This window comes from Tiliqua scincoides, chromosome 3 (genome assembly GCF_035046505.1).
Source record: "Tiliqua scincoides isolate rTilSci1 chromosome 3, rTilSci1.hap2, whole genome shotgun sequence".
Classification (NCBI taxonomy): Eukaryota; Metazoa; Chordata; class Lepidosauria; order Squamata; family Scincidae; genus Tiliqua; species Tiliqua scincoides.
Genome location: NC_089823.1, coordinates 13,810,194 through 13,830,166, shown reverse-complemented (window position 1 = coordinate 13,830,166; position 19,973 = coordinate 13,810,194). Strand labels below are relative to the sequence as shown.

The 19,973-nt window shown below is 44.4% G+C and overlaps 1 protein-coding gene across 1 annotated transcript in view; it reads right to left on the bottom strand.

Annotated features, from left to right (window-relative positions):
• DEUP1 (deuterosome assembly protein 1) overlaps positions 1 to 19,973 on the bottom strand; it is a 64,357-nt gene that overhangs the window by 28,904 nt on the left and 15,480 nt on the right. The window contains exons 5-8 of the mRNA XM_066621880.1: positions 19,174 to 19,287; positions 16,140 to 16,394; positions 7,965 to 8,110; positions 6,083 to 6,188 (exon numbers count right to left, since the gene is read on the bottom strand). Coding sequence (XP_066477977.1) covers positions 6,083 to 6,188; positions 7,965 to 8,110; positions 16,140 to 16,394; positions 19,174 to 19,287 — 621 coding nt within the window. The remainder of the gene's footprint in view (positions 1 to 6,082; positions 6,189 to 7,964; positions 8,111 to 16,139; positions 16,395 to 19,173; positions 19,288 to 19,973) is intronic.

The following is a 19,973-nucleotide window of genomic DNA, read 5'->3' as shown; positions in this document are numbered from 1 at the left end:
GGAGGGGCCACTTACATGGCACATTGAGGAACCTGCTGTACTTACCATGCCACCCACCCCCGGCTGCACTACTGGCCAGAACATCAGATCACTACTTTGGGCACCACTGCATTTTAGACCAAGGTCTCCTTCCAATCACATTAGTGATAATGAAGAGATTCAAAATATCTTAGGATTCCAAGGACTACATAGTTTTATTACTTTCTTCTGCTTTTAGTTTACACTTTTATTTATACTGTCCTATTTAAATGTGAATGTGAATGGGTGCTTGGAGTGAAACATTAACACAAGTTGTCTGTCAACTTCAGTGGAAGCAACCGTCTAAATTTTTTATATTATTATATTGTTATATTTTAAATTGAAATTAATAGCAAGGAGAAAGTGGTTGATAAGGTAGAAAGCTAGCTGTGTACTCTGAATCCCTAGCCTGTTTTACTGCAGTGCAACTATTATACAGCAAACGGATTTGAAGATCAGTTTTGTAAAGGGTTTCAAAAATACAAAATTTTAAAAAATCCATTGTCTTCGAAAACTCAAAAGAAAAACATTAATGGGCTCCTATGCCAGCAAAGACAATGCTTATGATGAGCCGTGCCAATGGCTGTACTCTGGTAACGTAAAAAACACAATGTTATACCAATATAACCTGTTTGGATACTGCTTTCTCTCACTCCTAGGGATTCACCCTAAGAAGAGATTAAGAGTGGGCCTCAGGCCTTGTTCCTCCCCCAGCACTTCTCAGGGTGGGGAACACCTGAAAAGAAAGATCCCACAATTACTGGAATGCAGGGTCTTCTGTGACATTATACAGTTCATGCACTCACTGCAGTGAAGATAGTGGAAAGGGGCCAGGGGAGCTTGCACAAAACCAATATTGGTGGCAAATATTGGTGGCAAATATTGGTGGCAAACTTTAGAGTTTGCTCCTCATCACTGTCCAAGGTCAATTCAGAGAGGTGGGGAGATATACAGGTGGCTACAGTTCTACATATATAGTTGGCTACAGCGTCTGGTGGCTGCCTGGTGCACTTAGGATGCTGCAGCAGCCATTTTTGGCACCTCTGCAGCCTTTTGTGTTGGGTAGCTCAGATTGGACAATCAGGGTGGTGCACAAGATTCTCTGGCTACCCCCCATTTCACTGCCCAGTGAAGGTTTGCAGCTGGGTCTTCTTTATTGGAAAACACTCTGAGAAGCCTGCAAAAGAGAAACTATGACAAAATAATGAAATGTTCATACGGCATTTTTTTTTAAAAGGCTCTCAAAGAGAAGAAGCTGCCAGTGTCATTTAATGGGTTGTTCTCTAAGCTATTAGACATAACCTTGAAGGTCACATTTTCTGTACTGTTCAGCTCTCTCCTAAGAGTTTGAAGAAGACTGTGGTTTTCCACAATTTTCCTGCCAATAACAAATACAGAGATACCAATAAATTCTCAAATAACTTTGAACAATATTACCCTTTTGAATGCTAAGCCAACAGAATTACCCTCAATTGTGTTTTGCTTTCTTATGCCATTATATTGATCTTTCCATGGCATTTCTTTACGATTACATACAATTCATTTCTTCACTATCACTGGAGATTTGGAAGGCTATAAATACCAGGATTAAGAGGTATTATACACATGCTTTATAGTGAGGATAGAACAGTGAAGTTGCAATTCTAAGCTACTTAAAAGAAAGTTCTACTTCAAATGAGAGATTTAGGAGTGGGTAAAAGGAATCCATGAGTTAGGATTCCCTTGCACCAGCCTAGGAGGGTCACAAACGTGCCGTAAAGCATGTTTGCGCCTCCTCGGGCGCAAGGTGCGCTGGCACATAAAGGCTGCATCCAGCCTCTGTGGTAGCTTGTGGATGGAGCCTTGTGTTGGCTGAGCTTGGGAGGAGGCGGGAGGGAGGTGTTCTGGGGTGGGGGGAGGGCAGGCAGAGGGTGGTCCCAGGGGCGGGTGGGGATCAGGAGGCAGGACTGGGATCCTCTGTTATGCCGGATCCCAACCCCTGTTCTCAAGCAGCGTGAAACGGCTTCAAGCCGCTTCGCTCTCCTTGGACTCGTGCCACCTCCGGAGGTGGTGCAAGTCTGAGGAGACCCATAGGGACTGCAGTGGCTTTCCCAGGGGTAAGGGGAAGAGTTTCCCCTTACCTCTGGCTGAGCCACTTTGGCACCCTATCTCTTACTGGATATAGTGAAAGCCTCCTGGCTTGCCTGTTCCAGCACAAGATAGGATTGCGCTGCACAGCAATTAAATATTGGCACATTTTAAGAGGACTCTGAGGCTCAGACCACTTTCAAAGCTGTCCACACAACCACAGGAGAGGGGATTTATAGTGGCACCTACAAGGCAGAGGTAACATGTAAAGACTGGATTGGAAAGAAAGAGCTTCATTCTCCTTCACATGTTGTCAAGGCTCTCTTTGCAGTTGGCACAATGTACCATGCTTGCCCATCCACCTGAAGCTGTGGTTTTCAAACTAAAACCCCAGGAAACCTGGCTCAGATTCCTTAGAGCAGCCGAGTTATTCCACCTGCTCTTCGGTGTGAGCGAAGAAGCGTCTTGGCTGCCCTCCATATGAGATGAAGGAGCTGCTTGTCAGCTGGCGTGGAAGGAAAACTGGAGGCCAGAATGTGATACCAGATCAGAAAGATACATCTGAAATGTTGTGGTTCTTGAAAGATAGAACCTTTCAATTGTAAAAATCCCTACGGGGATTTAGAACAGCCTGCCTTTGTAAACCGCCTTGAATAAAGTCTGAGGAGAAATCTGACGACCAAGAAAGGCGGTATATAAATACCTGTATTATTATTATTATTATTATTATTATTATTATTATTATTATTTAGAGCAGGGGTATCAAACATAAGGCCCATGGGCTGGATACAGCCCACAGAAGCTCTTTATCTGGCCCACGTAATAACTGGGTTCTCCCACCACCATCATCAGCTGCTGACCTGTGAAGTGATGCATTGGCAGAAGTGGCACTTCTGAAAGGGCAGTGTTGGGAGAGCCCAATTATCATGCTGGCCACCTTTCCAGTAGCATTACTTCTGCTGGTCTTTGCTGAAAGGGGGACGGCATTATAATTGACTATCCCAGCCCCGTCCTTTCAGCAGTGCCACTTCTGCCAAGGCTTTGGGAGGGAGAGAAATAAGGAGGCCTCAGAAGATGAGGAACAGGACTGGGGAAGAGAAAGACCAAGAAGGGTGTGAAAGGGAGAGGCTGCTGAGGCTCTGGGACAGCTCAATTATCATGCAGCCTACCCTTTCAGCAGCACCGCTTCTGCTGAGGTGTCACTTTGCAGAGCACCTATCACCTATTTTCTCTTCTATTTATAACTAATGAGTTCCCAAGTAAGAAAAAAGGGTTTATTTCTGGTCATCACCTGCTTAGAGATGTCATGTCCTGCTTATGACATAACTTCTGGCCCTTAGCTGACACCACGAATGCCTATTCAGCCCACTGTATGAAATGGTTTTGACATCTCTGACTTAGGGCGTAATCCTAACCCCCTTATGTCAGTGCTTTCCAACACTGCCATAGCGGTGCCAATGGGACGTGTGCTGCATCCTGCAGTTGGGTGTCACTCACGGAGGCCTCCTCAAAGTAAGGGAATGTTTGTCCCCTTACCTCAGAGCTGCATTGCCCTTATGTCAGTGCCGGAAAGAATTCTTAGAGAATTCTCTGAGTTCCTCAATGAGAAGAGGTGGGAAATCAGTGTGAGAGCACCTGCTTTGCCTGCATAGTCTCAGGTTCAATACCTGAGATGTTGAAGTGGGGCTGGAAAGACCCCACTCTGAAATTCTGGAAAGCTGCTGCCAGTCAATCAGACAATGTGGAGCTAAATGAACCCAGGGTCTGACTCAGTATAAGGAAGCTTCTTCTGTTTCTAAAATCAGTAATGGAAGTTGTAATGGATACAGTACTTGTACATTCCTCTTCTTACATCTTCAGCACGTTCCTATGCTTATGAGAAGAAGGGAGTTAGGGCCCAATCCTATCCAATGGGGCATGTGCTGCATCCTTTGGTGGGAAGGTAGTCACAGAGGCCTCCTGAAGGTGTGGAAACATTTGTTTCCTTACCTTGGAGCTGCACTGCAGCTGCACCAGTGCTGGAAATTTGGATAGGATTGGGCCCTTAGTCCTTAGACAGTTTACAGTTAAGGATTGGGCCCTTAGCCCTTAGACAGTTTACAACTCTTATGACAATACACCTGCACATAGGATGCAGTCTACATATCACAGAGTTCATACAATAATTACTTAACCACTTCTGATAAAATGTAATTGCAAATGAATTCTTAATTATGTAAGGTATTTTATAGTTTAGTCCCTGCAGAATGTTTTGCCTTACTCTGGCCATTACAATTTCAGCTTTTATTCTGATGAGGCACTGGCTGAATTGGAACATGGAGGAGGATGTAGGAGGAAAAGGAAGGAGCAAGAGAGCCCAAAGCAAGTGCTGTAAGTGCTGGCTCCAACAGCATAGGCTGGGGGTGCTGGCTCTACTGCAGACCCTTAAGGGAGTCCTTGGAACCTGCTGAGAGGGATAGAGCAACATCCTTGGGCTAGAGTGGCAGTGGTGGACACGCCTCCAGAAGTTCTCATACTGGGAAGAGGGGTTCTGGCAGGCTAGGGGAGATCACGGTCTGCCCTGAGTGAACTCCCCTACCCTCATCTGCCTTCTCCATGGGTCTTTTCCTTGGACTGAGGGCCAAACCATTGCTTGTCCATCACATGTAAAAGCCAAACCATTGTTTAGCCACAGCATGTGCTTTGGGTGCACAAATCCTCCCCAGTCCTGGCCTGTTCCACTTCTTTCTCTCTCTCATGTTTAGGCAATAGTTAAGGATGCAATCCCTGCACATGCCTGATCTCATCTGATCTTGGAAGCTAAGCAGGGTCAGGCCTGGTTAGTACTTGGATGGGAGACTGCCTGGGAATACCGGGTGCTGTAGGCTTATACAATAGTCTTTCGAGACTGAAGGTTGCCAACCAGGACGCAATCCTAACCAACTTTCCAGCACTGACATATTTGTGCCAGTGGAGCATGTGCTGCATCCTGCAGTTGGGGGGTGGTCATGAAGGCCCCCTCAAGGTAAGGCAATGTTTGTTCACTTACATCAGAGCTGCATTGCCCTTATGTCAGTGCTAGAAAGTTGGTTGAGATTGCAGCCTTAGCCAAAACATAGTTTTCCATTACATCAGAACCAGGCAGACTTCAATTAATGTTTTCCAATTCTGCTTTGGAAGCAAACAAGTTTGCAGAAACCATACTTCGCTCAATTTGGATGTGCGGCCTCAGAATTATCTGCAACATGTTGCGTTTCCATGATACAAATTGATGTGGTTATGATTCCATCCTGTTCCAGGTCAGTAACCTATCAGACACACAGATTCAACTGGAGGCAGAGCCTCCGTAGTCTGTCAAGAGGACTCAAAGGAATGCAGTTGGATGGTGTGATCTGAAGGGCTCAGATGTTTCTCCAGTAAAGACCTTGAGCTCACTGAAGAATTTATGCCTGTGTCAGCTACTTAGGTAGGTTGGCTCTGTATCTTTCCTCCAAAGGGCCTTAGGCCTTAAAGGACCTTTATGCAACTTTGTAAGTGTTGGTTCTACTGCAGGACCCTTAAGGGAGTCCTTGGAGAGGACAGAGCAGGGGCAGAGACAAAGAGGGACAGAGCAATGTCCTTGGGCTAGAGTGGCAGTGGTGAACCTGCCTCTTGAAGTTTCCCCAGTATGAGGGGTTCAGGCAGGCTAGGGGATATCATGGTTTGCCCTGAGTGAACTCCCCTTCCCTGCCTTCTCCATGGGTCTTCCCCTTGGATTGAAGGGGTTCCAGTTCTGAGAAAATGCCAGTTTGCTGGGAATAGGAAGACTGAAAACTACTGATTTGGAACCTGAAGTAACTAGTCTCAAATTGCTGGATATATACCAGACACACAATTAGCGCAGAAAGCATCTTTCTGGTCTCATCTCTGGATATGCCACATCAATGTGTTTCCTTAGCCTAGATCATAATTTTGCCTTAACCGTGTTCCAATTTGTTTTGGAACAATCCAATTTCAAAATACTTCTAGGGGAAAATACCTGATGGAGCTCTTTCTGTTGATTTTCCTGCTGTTGTTCCAAGATGAATATCTGGGCTGTTTTGGTTTCCAAGTCCTTGATACATTGTGCATAAGTCATCTGAGGCCTTCAAAGCAAGAATCATTACAACATTACAATCCCACTCTCATGCTTAAAAAAAGAAATCCAAATAAGAGCAAGTGAACAGTAAATACCATGTTGGACAGTACATCTCTGTAAAAGAAAATAAAGATGATCAGGTATATTAAACAACACTCTGCAAAGTTGTTCTTACAAACTCTTATTTTGGGGGACTAAGACATGAGCCAGACAGAAGGGAGCTATAATCCTTTGCCCCTGCCAGGGTACCAATCTGGAGTCTACCCCCACTCCTGCAGCTGCCGTGTGCGGCAGGAAGAAAGCTCCCATTGACTCCTTTCTGAGAAGGTGTTTATTTTTGGGGGGGTGGGGGGAGCTGGTCTGGATCAGGACTGTGGCAGGGAGAGAAGGTTAAAGACCCTGCCTGCTGTGGTTCCAGTATTAATCAGGAGCAGCTATTTGCTGTTAAAAAAAACAAGCACACAGGCTGCAGTCACACAATAGGCCAATTATCTGCTGCTAATCGGAATGGTAAACTTTGGTTAATAATAATAATAATAATCTTGAGCTGTGAATGACAAAAGAAGTTCTTGCATGCTCCCATTCATTTCAATGGGCCTTTCATTTCAAAGCACTGGCATTCCTGGAGGGGGGGCACAAAACACTAAATTCTGCAGTCTTCCCAAACACTGGTGTAAAGTGGCCATGCCCCTCACCTTCACAGAGCCAGATAAGGCTGTGAAAGCCTTGTTTTGTGTTTCAAAGGGGCATGTGCAGGAGAACTACCCATTGAACTGTGCCTAAGACTATTCCATGAATCAGACAATGGGCACATTGCTAAGCATGTAGTGATTATTAAAACTTGGATAGATTTATACTAAATCAAACTATTGGTTTATCTAGCCCAGTGGTTCTCAGACTTTTTAGCACTGGGACCCACTTTTTAGAATGACAATCTCAGGACCTGGCAGAAGTGACATCATGGCCAGAAGTGACATTATCAAGCAGGAGAATTTTTAACACCTCCATATGACAAAATCAAATCTAATTAAGAAAGTAAATTTAAAATTTACAAGTATAAGTTTAAAAATTTATTTAAAATAAAGAAGAACACTCCTAACAGTCCCAAGCAGTTGCTGATCTTTTTTAAAAAAAAAAAAATTCCCCAAACATCCCAAAGGTTGTAATCCTGTCCAAAATTACTTGGGAGTATGCACCATTGACTATCATTGTTAAGAGCAATGGGTCCCGAGTGGGTCCCAACCCACAGTTTGAGAAACACTGGTCTAGCCTGTTTCCCAGCAGTGCTGCCTGAGGTTTAAGCTTCATGAGCACATGTCACAGAGGCATGCTTCCAACCAGAAATACCTCTTTTTTCTTAAATACAGCTGATATGGAGCAGGTCAATTCCGATTGGAACCAGGGAATGCTGGGAGGGGGACTTCTCCAAGTGTTAATTTTATTCCAAAAACCACCCCTATGAAGCAGGAATTTGCTCCCAAAGGGAAATTGCCACTTCAGGTTGCTATTTGCAGCAGCAGGGAGGCCCACAGAGGGGGCTGTAAGCCTCCTACACCCTGCCGGAGGCCAGAACAATCCCCCAGGTAGGTTTAAAAGCCCTTTGGTCCTGGCAGTGGCATGACTGTTGTGGCGCCATTGGGCACTCATTTCTGGGCCACTTCTCATAAGGAGGAATGGCCCTCTTCAGGTTGCTCTGGTGGGTCGTGATCCACCAGTTTGGGAACCTCTGCTCTAGAAGATCTGCCAGATGCAAAGGAATTAGGGCAACACCTCCAGAACATACTTCACTTGATTTTCTTCTTTATGTTTATACGCTTCAATTTTGGCTACTTCTTTCCGCAGCTGTTGGCATTCCAGTTCAAGCATTTTCACGAGATCATTGCGTGTTTGCAGTTCGTTCCTCACTTCTGTAAATCTGGCTTCGATGTTCTAAAGAAATTGAAACACTGCAATGAAAATAGTTCATCCAGCAACAGCTTGAAAGTCCATGGCTGCATAGCATTCACCATTCTGGCATGGACACTAATTCTAACATTCCATCGAAGGTAAGGAAACCTTTTATTTGAAACACAGTTTTTAAATTTAATTTCACTCTCCTTCTGTTTGGATTCTTTCCCAAAAATTTTTACTTGCAAGTCTCTCTCTTCAAAAAAGTCATTCAAAAATAAAAATAGCCTGCTACAAAATAATGTGACAAAGGAAAGCGGAAAGCACATATCCCTGCTAGAACAGTCTCTCATGTCTTTGACACTTTGGTGTCATTCAAAAGATGGTCAACCAAGTAAGGAGTTTTGAAGTTCATGTGTTATTGCAGGGATGACTCTACCTTGCATACCCACCAGGGTCCATTTGTGTGTGTGTGCAGGGGGTAATTTGTACTTGAGTCCAGGGTCAAAAAGGGGGCCTGGGAGCCCAAGGAGGGGCCCTGGAAATTTCCAGGGATCTTACACTTCCAATCTCACCTGGTCTTGCTGCCCACACAGGATTAAAACAGAGTAATCATGCATAGGATTCAGGTTGTTAGGTTCTCAATGCTATTCTGTGTCATGGTTATAGGAAACCATGCCCCTCCCTTGCTCATCCCACTTAGGAAGCCCAACACCAGAGGGGTTAGGGAATGACATAGTGAGGGCTGTAAGACTGACAGCCCAATCCTAAGTATCTCCCTGCATGGCAATGCAGTGCTGCCACTGTAGTCCTTGTTGTATCTTGCAAGGGAGTTTCAGTCTCTGGAGGCCTCCTCAGGGTACTTTTCCCCTTGCTCTGGGATAAGCCCATGCCGGGTTGTCAAGTCCACTCAAACCTGTGCCAGCTTCATAGCTGGTGCAAGTTCATATGGACCCAAGTAGGGTAATTGAGGCTGTGAAGGGAGTTGAGGCCTGGGAAGTCTAGGAAGGAGGCTGGAACCCAGCTGCAACCACCCCTGCCCCCTTCCTGGTCCTGATTCACCATCCCCCCTGCCCCCATCACCACCCTGTTCAACCCACGCCCTACACAGTTCCATCCACCCCTGCCTCCCTTTCAACCTTTGTGCACACTTGGCTGGTGGGCATCTGGTGGCTGCTGATATGTGGAGACAGCTGCTTACCACTTGTGGCAGCAGCTAGACTGTGCACTCCCGTGTGTTGCACTTGTAACAGCTGGAAAGCGCCTAAAGCCACCAAAATGCTTGTTCCAGTGGAATTAGGCACTGATAGGATTGGGCTGATGATGAGACACAGAGACACATAAGCTTGAAATTGATGCAGAAGAGGGGATTATTAGAGGGGAATATGTACAGAAGTGAATAAGGCAAAGGCAGCCCTGTAGCAAGAGCAGAATTGTAGCGCCCTGGACTGTTGGCTTCCCTCACTGTCATTCCTTTTCACCTGTTGGGGCACAGACCCTAGCTTAGCTGAAATGGAGTCTCTGTTCAGGTCCCAGGCTTGGTTTCCCTGGATGTCCCTGCTTGGGAATATGAGCATGCCCCTTGGAGCAAAGGTCCACGTGAGTGCTGGCTCTGGACCATGTGGATCTGACCCTGCACATCCAACAGGGTAGGACCGAGGGGTTCTCCCTTCCTTGTTTCTTTTTCTGTCTTCTTCTCTCTTTTTTTTGGCCTCCCCCTCCAGCCTTCTCCACCTTTCTTCCCCTCCTATAACATACCTTCCACGTCCTGCCCCAGTTCCATCCTGCCTCCTTTCCACTATGTTCCAGCTCTCTTCTTCACCTTCCTCCCAGTTGTACTTCTTTGCATTCCAGTATTTGCATTCCTGGCTCCCTTCCCATTTTCCATTCTTGCCTCTTCTGCATCCCCACCTGAACCTTTCTTTTTTCCTTTTAAATCTCCTTGCTCCTGGTTTCTCTCCCACAACCATGGCTGGTTGCCTTGCAGGCTGGGTCTTGCAAGGCTTCAGCACCCAGTGATGACATCATCACCAGGCAATTAGCTCAGAAGCCTCACGCAACAGCGATTCCTTGAAGCTTTCCCTCATGCTGAAAACCACAGCCTGTACATACAAATCTTGGTCACCATCCAACATATAGGTCTTGGGCCTGTTGTCTGAAAACTTCCTGAGACTATTCTCAGCTACAAAATACAACATTCAACTCACATACACTACAACTAACTTTATGTGTTGTACCAGTTTGTCATGGTTTTTTGAAAAGAATCCCGGAAAGCATAGTTTGGTGCTGAGATTTATCCGTTACAGACTCCTTACACCCCTTCACAGAACAATCGTTCCTATGGTTTCGGTGGGGGGAAGGGAAAATGACTATTAGATCAGTTTGGTCTGTAGATACCTCACCCTGACCCCCAGAATCAAAAATCCATTCACTGTACTTGAAGATATGTATTACACTCCTATGATATGCGACAACCATGGTATCCCAACGCAAGGCATATCATCTGATAGCAACAAATTAAATTGTATCAACAACTACACCATCCATCAACAACAGATAGATAAATGTTGGAGATTTCAGCATCAGAGGTTCAGGTTTTGTAAGTGTGTGAGTTATAGCTTCCGTTTATTTGAGTACATTTCAAACTTAAATGCCAAGCTTTTAAAAGCTTCCGAAATAGTCATGGTGACTCACAACTTCAAAAAGATCTGCTATGAGCACAGAAAGCAAGCCTGCCTTGAGACAAAGCATTTTAAGAATTGTCTTCTTAAAATGGTAGAAGACAATTCCCCTAGGGAAATGGAGCTAGCTACATGGAATGAGTAGGCCATGATCCTTCCTGCAACTGAGCAAAGAAGCAAGCCACTCTTGTACAGTTCCACAGGGATAACTCCATTCTATTTTTGCCTCACTTGAACATCACTGTTACATATGTCAGTGTACCACTGACTGTTCCAAAGTGGTCTTGTTCACAAAATATATCTTTAAAGGAAGTTTACCCTCAGAGTCAGGGCAGATTATGTAAAAGTGGGATTACCTGACCCAGCTGTTCCCTTCTCCTCAGGTTGAGGAAGAGGGGCGAGAGAAGCATGCAAGCTCAAGATCACTTCCCGCACTTGTGCTATACTGTTGGGGGAAGTAATAATAGATCTGCTTAAAAGTAGTGGAGCATGGAACAGAATACAGAATATTTAATGACAACCTGGAAATGACAGGACAAGCCAGGTGGATCAATAGTGTTTTGCCCATCCAGACCATTAGAGCAATTGTGTTATAACTTCAAAAAACTGCCCTAGAAGAGGAGAGGAGGAAGACAAACAGGAAATGCAGAAAACCTTGGAATACAACAGATTAGCAACAAAATTGTGTGGATTATGATAAAAAAGAATGGCCTGGATGAGTTCTGACATCAACCCTGGCTACACCTCACAAAAAGTCTAGACTGTCCTCAACAGTTGAGACCCAATCTTCCTAGTTCTAACCTCTGTCACGAGATAATTCCACAGGCTGGGGACCACAACAGGAAAGGAATTGTTATGAGGCAACACCAGTCACATTGCCAAAGTTGATGGCCCTCTCAATGAAGTCTCCCTAGATAATCTCACAGGGTGGGAAGATTGATATGGGGAAAGACAGTCTTTCAAATATTAAGATCCTAAGTTGCTTATATCATTGTAGATCATTACTAGCACTTTCTATTGTGCCTGTAAATGTACAGGCAGCCAATTAATAGGGGTGTGACATGATTATGATCTCTCGTTCCAGTCAACAGTCTGGTAGCTGCACTCTGTACTAATTACTGTTTCTTGGCAGTCTTCATAAGCAGCCTCACAACAGAGTACATTAAAAATTGTCCAATTCCGATGTCACCACTTCAATTATCCTCATATTCAATTATCTTCATATTGGGACTTCAATTATCCTCATATTCATATTCATATTCATATGGGGACTTCAATTATCCTCATATTGACTGGGTCAATTTGTGTTCTGGTCACGATAAGGAAACCGGATTTCTTGACGTGCTAAATGACTGTGGCTTAGATCAGCTAGTCACGGAGCCCACCAGAGGACAGGTGACTCTGGATTTAATTTTGTGCGGTACGCAGGACCTGGTTAGAGATGTAAACGTTACTGAGCCATTGGGGAACAGTGATCATGCTGCGATCCGTTTTGACGTGCACGTTGGGGGAAGAATACCAGGCAAATCTCTAACAAAAACCCTTGACTTCCGACGGGCGGACTTCCCTCAAATGAGGAGGCTGGTTAGAAGGAGGTTGAAAGGGAGGGTAAAAAGAGTCCAGTCTCTCCAGAGTGCATGGAGGCTGCTTCAAACAACAGTAATAGAGGCCCAGCAGAGGTGTATACCGCAAAGAAAGAAGAGTTCCACTAAATCCAGGAGGGTGCCCGCATGGCTAACCAGCCAAGTTAGAGAGGCTGTGAAGGGCAAGGAAGCTTCCTTCCGTAAATGGAAGTCTTGCCCTAATGAGGAGAATAAAAAGGACCATAAACTGTGGCAAAAGAAATGTAAGAAGGTGATATGGGAGGCCAAGAGAGACTATGAGGAACGCATGGCCAGCAGCATTAAGGGGAATAATAAAAGCTTCTTCAAATATGTTAGAAGCAGGAAACCCGCCAGAGAAGCGGTTGGCCCTCTGGATGGTGAGGGAGGGAAAGGGGAGATAAAAGGAGACTTAGAGATGGCAGAGAAATTAAATGAGTTCTTTGCATCTGTCTTCACGGCAGAAGACCTCGGGCAGATACCACTGCCCGAACGGCCCCTCCTAACCGAGGAGTTAAGTCAGATAGAGGTTAAAAGAGAAGATGTTTCAGACCTCATGGATAAATTAAAGATCAATAAGTCACCGGGCCCTGATGGCATACACCCAAGGGTTATTAAGGAATTGAAGAATGAAGTTGCAGATCTCTTGACTAAGGTATGCAACTTGTCCCTCAAAACGGCCACAGTGCCAGAAGATTGGAGGATAGCAAATGTCATGCCTATTTTTAAAAAGGGAAAGAGGGGGGACCCGGGAAACTATAGGCCGGTCAGCCTAACATCCATACCGGGTAAGATGGTGGAATGCCTCATCAAAGATAGGATCTCAAAACACATAGACGAACAGGCCTTGCTGAGGGAGAGTCAGCATGGCTTCTGTAAGGGTAAGTCTTGCCTCACAAACCTTATAGAATTCTTTGAAAAGGTCAACAGGCATGTGGATGCGGGAGAACCGGTGGACATTATATATCTGGACTTTCAGAAGGCGTTTGACACGGTCCCTCACCAAAGGCTACTGAAAAAACTCCACAATCAGGGAATTAGAGGACAGGTCCTCTCGTGGATTGAGAACTGGTTGGGGGCCAGGAAGCAGAGAGTGGGTGTCAATGGGCAATTTTCACAATGGAGAGAGGTGAAAAGCGGTGTGCCCCAAGGATCTGTCCTGGGACCGGTGCTTTTCAACCTCTTCATAAATGACCTGGAGACAGGGTTGAGCAGTGAAGTGGCTAAGTTTGCAGATGACACCAAACTTTTCCGAGTGGTAAAGACCAGAAGTGATTGTGAGGAGCTCCAGAAGGATCTCTCCAGACTGGCAGAATGGGCAGCAAAATGGCAGATGCGCTTCAATGTCAGTAAGTATAAAGTCATGCACACCGGGGCAAAAAATCAAAACTTTAGATATAGGCTGATGGGTTCTGAGCTGTCTGTGACAGATCAGGGGAGAGATCTTGGGGTGGTGGTGGACAGGTCGATGAAAGTGTCGACCCAATGTGCGGCGGCAGTGAAGAAGGCCAATTCTATGCTTGGGATCATTAGGAAGGGTATTGAGAACAAAACGGCTAATATTATAATGCCGTTGTACAAATCTATGGTAAGGCCACACCTGGAGTATTGTGTCCAGTTCTGGTCGCCGCATCTCAAAAAAGACATAGTGGAAATGGAAAAGGTGCAAAAGAGAGCGACTAAGATGATTACGGGGCTGGGGCACCTTCCTTATGAGGAAAGGCTATGGCGTTTGGGCCTCTTCAGCCTAGAAAAGAGACGCCTGAGGGGGGACATGATTGAGACATAAAAGATTATGCATGGGAAGGATAAAGAGATGCTCTTTACACTCTCACATAACACCAGAACCAGGGGACATCCACTAAAATTGAGTGTTGGGAAGGTTAGGACAGACAAAAGAAAATATTTCCTTACTCAGCGTGTGGTCGGTCTGTGGAACTCCCTGCTGCAGGATGTGGTGATGGCGTCTGGCCTGGATGCCTTTAAAAGGGGATTGGAGAAGTTTCTGGAGGAAAAATCCATTATGGGTTACAAGCCATGATGTGGCTGTGCAAACTTCTGATTTTAGAAATGGGCTATGTTAGAATGCCAATGCAAGGGAGGGCACCAGGATGCAGGTCTCTTGTTATCTGGTGTGCTCCCTGGGGCATTTGGTGGGCCGCTGTGAGATACAGGAAGCTGGACTAGATGGGCCTATGGCCTGATCCAGTGGGGCTGTTCTTATGTTCTTATGTTCACCAGTGCATGGGTAGCCACAGCATGGTCTGACTCATTCAAGAAAGCCAACAAAGTACTCCAAGTCACATTCTTCACAGACAATCTAGGGTCTAAGAGCATGAATCCAATCCTTGTGAATACAAGGGAAGTGCACTGCCATACAGAACAAGTTGACAATCCAATTCCTGGGCTGTAAATCTCCTTACTAATAGCTTCTCTGTCTTGCCTGGCTTTAATTTCAGCTTGTTAACCCTCATCTATAACATCTATAGATACCAAAGCCACGACAGGGCACTGTATTTTTTTTTTCCTGCCCTGGAAACAGAAGGCAATGAAGTTAAGCCAGGGAATTTGCAATGCCATGATATTATGGGCACAATCCTAACCAGGTCTACTCTACTTTGTTCCCCTACTCTGAGGTAAGGGAACAAACATTCCCTTACTTTGAGGAGGCCTCCGTGGGTGACACCCAATGGCAGGATGCAGCACATGACCCATTGGAACTGCTATGCCAGTGCTGGAAAGCACTGACATAAGGGGTTAGGATTGCGTCCTTAGTCACATATTTTGTATTTCTTGAACTTATGGGGAAGAGAGGAGTTGCTGCTATTTTTGGTGGCAGCCCCAGGTCTGCCGTAACATCTAGTTGCAGCCTCAGCCTCTTTGACCATCTGTACCAGACAATGTTTTAGGCAACTGCTATTTCTTTTCTTTCTGCTGTTCCTTCTGTTGTATCTGACTGCAAAAAACAGCTGAGCAAAGACCCTTTTGCTGTAAACTTGGCAGGCAACACAGTGATCTTTAGTAGAGATTTCACACAGTTGCAGGAAATATAGAAGAACAAAAGACAGATGGCACAGATCAGGGACACAGCAAGAGTAATGAGAGACAAAGGAGCAGTTTTTAAAAAGATCAGGCTCCAACCAGGGTGATCCCTGACAACAAGCTGGTCCTACATGCCTCTTTTCTTCCACAGAAACATATGAAAATTCTTGTAGCTTGAAATGCAAAGACCACATTGCTTCACAGGACAGATCTGCTAACAGGAGACAAGTTTCTCATCCACATTTTGCATTGCATTTGTAACGTTTATCATTATTTCATCTGTTTGTTATTTCATGAGTGAGTTGCTTTGGGGGAAAGAAGAGACATAAAATCACTGATGAGCATAACAGAGGTATTACCAAGCCCTCTATTCTCTACCAAGCCTATGTAACTGCCTGCCACATTAATACACTCTAAGTGATTGACTTCACCTTCTCATTAATGCAGGGCGTCTCAAATTGTGGGTCATGACCTGATGTCCAGTAGATCCTGGGTTGGACCCTCGCAACCGCTCGTGTCTGGTTGGCTCCCAATTGGACCACTGGCACTGGAGAAGGAGGTGGGTTGAAGTGTCCTCCACTACAGAACAGGTGGGTTGCAACAGGGGGAAGTTTGAGAACCCCTGCATTAATGGATTTGCACACTCACATGTCACATCAGATGATTCTGATGTGTGATTGGCACATCACTTCAGGTATTCAGGAGGTCTTGGACTGGCCCTGACTATGACAGTTGCTGGTTCTTTACCTGGCACTTCCTTTGGTACGTTTTCACTTCCTGTTGAAGCTTTAGGTTTTCCTCTTGCAGTCTGTTCCTGCTTACAGCTATTTCACTCACAGTTGACTTCAGTTTTTCCATAAAGAGTTCGCTCTTGCCAGTGTGCTCTGTGAAAACATCCTGCTGAATGCCGAGGTGCTCTGTTTTGCATTGGCTGCAGGTACCATCCTCTCCAAGTTTCAGCTTTTGACAGCCAATCTGGATTTGACAATTCTGCGCTTGTTTCTAGAAAACAACGAAACAGGCTATGTGGAATTTGTTTCTTTGGCCAGAAGCATGCCTTCTCTTCTGTGAATCTGCATCTGTGGGTTTTTATGAAGAAATTTACAGCACAATTCTATGCACTGACAACTCAGTTCCACTGTGTCCAATGGGGCTTACTCCCAGGAAAACATGTTAAGGATTGCAGCCTTAGAAGGGTACTAAAATTCAGTGTCTGACAATGGTGTACCTCTCCCACCACTATTCCCCTGCAACTAGTATTCTAAAGTAATCCTTTTATAGTCTAGGAATGTCTGCATTCAGTTTAATTAAAAAAAACAAAAAAAATATGGCAAGTTTAGGAAACACCAGCACAAGTACAATGACCTTTATTGGAATAAGAGCATTGCATGAGGAGACAGGGAAAAAAGTCACAGAGATGTGTTCTTTAAACACCCTAAAATGTATTAGATACTTCTGATACTTGGGATACAGTTAGCCTTCTCTCACACCTTATTTTTTCAAGGCACTCGGTAGGGATTACTGAGTTTTGGAGTACTAAATCGAGAAGAACAAGCTAGAAAATAATGGGCTGGGTCATTCACATTTTCATGTTTTGTCTGATTTAATGCATTCTGCTTTTGATGTGGGGAATGCAGATGCCTAATGTTCTCTGGAAACATAATTACCATAGTAACATCATTTTTGTGTCTGGTGTTAATCAACTAGTCACCAGTGCATTGCTGTCCTTAAAAGACATGCAAGGCATTTTGGTGAATGGAACATAATCCAATTAAACAATCTAAGAGAGAGCCTAAAGGTCATGTGTGTTTAACTATATATAGCCATATTGTGTTGTCCCATTGACATTAAAACTTTCTTACTATCTGATATTAACTGTCCTTTAGCCCCAAATAAACAATGAAAGGGGATATAAAAGGACACAGCTGGATGCAACAGTGACATGATCCAGACTGGGAGGCACAGGAAGAAGCATGAGTAGGCAGGATGGCTGAGTTGAGTACCCTTTGTTTTTTTCTTCTCAAAGTAGCTCCTTTCCAGATGTTTTTCTCTTTCTAGGGAAAAACTGGGAAAACTGGGAAAGTGGTCTCTTGCTTATCCATACTACGCTTGAAATCTCTACCTCACCCTTGTTTTGTAGGGAATTGGTGGTGATCCAATATACAGGTCTGCCAGTGAAGAGATGTAACTCAGTAGTAGAGCACATAGTTTACAGTAAAAGATCCTGGGTTTAATGATGTTGAGCAACCCCAGATACGACTGGGAAAGACCCTTATCCAAGACTTTGGAGAGCTGCTACCAGCCAGCACAGAACATAGGCAGTAGTGAATGAGCCAATAATTGCTGACTTGGTATAAGGCAGCATGCTCACCATCATGCTAATCATCATGCCTAGTTTGGCCTCAAGTGTACAGATGTCAATGGACCTTTTGGCCTATAGTAACATATTTTTGCATGACAGGGTCTGAACAAGGTGGCAAGGAGTGTGTATCTTTCAAATGATGTCTTGCAAAACCTCCTTATAGAAACATGCTTTTAAAAAAAATAACTTTTCAAAAAAACCCACCAATTCTCTCCTACTTGTGGGCTTCTCAGAGGCAGCTGGTGGACCACTGTGGGAAACAGAATGCTAGACTAGATGGCCTTTTGACCTGACCTGGCAGGACATTTTTTACATTCCTCCTTTGAGTATGACTCAAAAAACTACTTGGCTACATAACAACCCACCTTCAATGTTTTTATGAAAAAAATCACTGTTCACACCAACTCTGAAAGCAGGTAATTCTGCTGTCTCTCTGTATTGGGAGTAGTCCAATATATGACTTATATAGTCATCCCTGATGCAGAGATGTGGTAGACTGGAATGGGGCAAGCCAAATGTAATGAATCTTTTCACTGACAGCCCAGTTAAAGAAAAACCAACTGCACTGCCAAAGTAAAGAGAAAGGGGTCCCACAAAGTGGAAGGGTGTTCACCAGAGACTTCCTGCTATGCTTCCATCAGTCTGGAGCTGGGTTTGCTGAGAGATACTTCTATACTTTACGTAATAGCTTATTTACCAATATGGGAAAATTATTTAATGGTATCAAGTAGAGAGAACACGGTACCACCGAGTTCTGGTTTTGTTACGTCTCCAAACTCAGTGGAGATTACTCTACAATATGAATAGGCTGCTAACGTTCTACCTGGGGCTTACACCAGTGAACCTCACAAAAGGTTCACCACTGTCATGTGCTGTGGGACCACCAGCCCCACAAACATGCCAACAGCTCACTCAGGCTGCGCTGGAGCAGGTAAGGTGGTAGTGGGGGAAAGTCATGGGACGTTTGGAGAGAATGGGGCAGGGAATGGGGTGGGGAAAGCACGGGGTAGATCTCAGTGGCAGTTACATGCTAGGATCCAATCCCCCTTCTTCTAGCCTAACATGCTCCATGAGGCTCCTTGAATTCAGACCAGCTAAATAACTGGCATAGGTCCAAGGGGACTCATTGGTGGCCAGATGGTTTACAGGGAGGTAAGTAAGAGATATTTTTACTGATCTGTCCCAAGCCTTCTGATTACACCCCCCCCACCATAGGATGCAGTGCACACTCTGTCAGTGCCTCTGTATTATGTAGACTGGCGAGGGATAGGACTGGGGCACTGGATTTGCAATGATATCCATATAATCAATTCTAAGATCTAGAAAAGATTCTGAAAACAATGTGATTTTAGTTAAATATTTATCCAAACCTCACAGTTCATTTAATTAATTTCTCTTTCAAAACAGAAATAACAGTACCTGAAAGAGATTACATTTCTCAGACAACAATTTTCGCTGAGCATCTAAGGAAACTAGATGGTTTTGATATAGTGTTTCTTGTTTATCCCATTCTCTGGATTTTGCTTTAAATTCCTATAAAACAAAAAAGCAGCACAAATCACATCACAGAATGTCTATGTTCCGCTTATACATCCTAAAAAGATGGAATGGTGCTATTTCAAGTATAAAAACTCTTTTGGTAATTAACAATACATATTTATTACTCACAAGAGGCAAATCTAAGGGAGGGAGAGGGAATAAAAGAATACGGTAAAACACAAAGAAAAGAACTGGAAAAACATGCTGTTGTAAGTAAATTTATTGATAGAAATAATTATTCAAGTGAAACACTGGGAGCACTTAAGATTGTATTAGATTTTATTAGTACTGCTTATAGCTTTCAATTGAAACTTTTTTCATTTAACAATGGCACAAGGAGAAGTACAGTAGCAATCAAAACCATGTGAGGGGGGCACTCCTAAAGCCACCTACCCGTACTACCCGTGGTTTTGCCCCATTTTACTCCTCTCCCACTATTACAATTAGACTTCAGCCCCTACTGGCATAAGTTGTGCATTTAAGTGCATGTGTAAACTCTTAGTGGGTGTAGGCTTGATCCAAGATCCAAATAGGAGCCTGGGAGCCTCCTGTAAGAGAAAATGACTTAAAATTATTTTAGAGGGAATTAGGTAAGTGCATGGAGGATAAACCTTAATTCGGATAAGCCTTAAGAAAGTCTGAGAGCACTCCAGGTTGCAGCATTGGTAAAGCTCAGATGG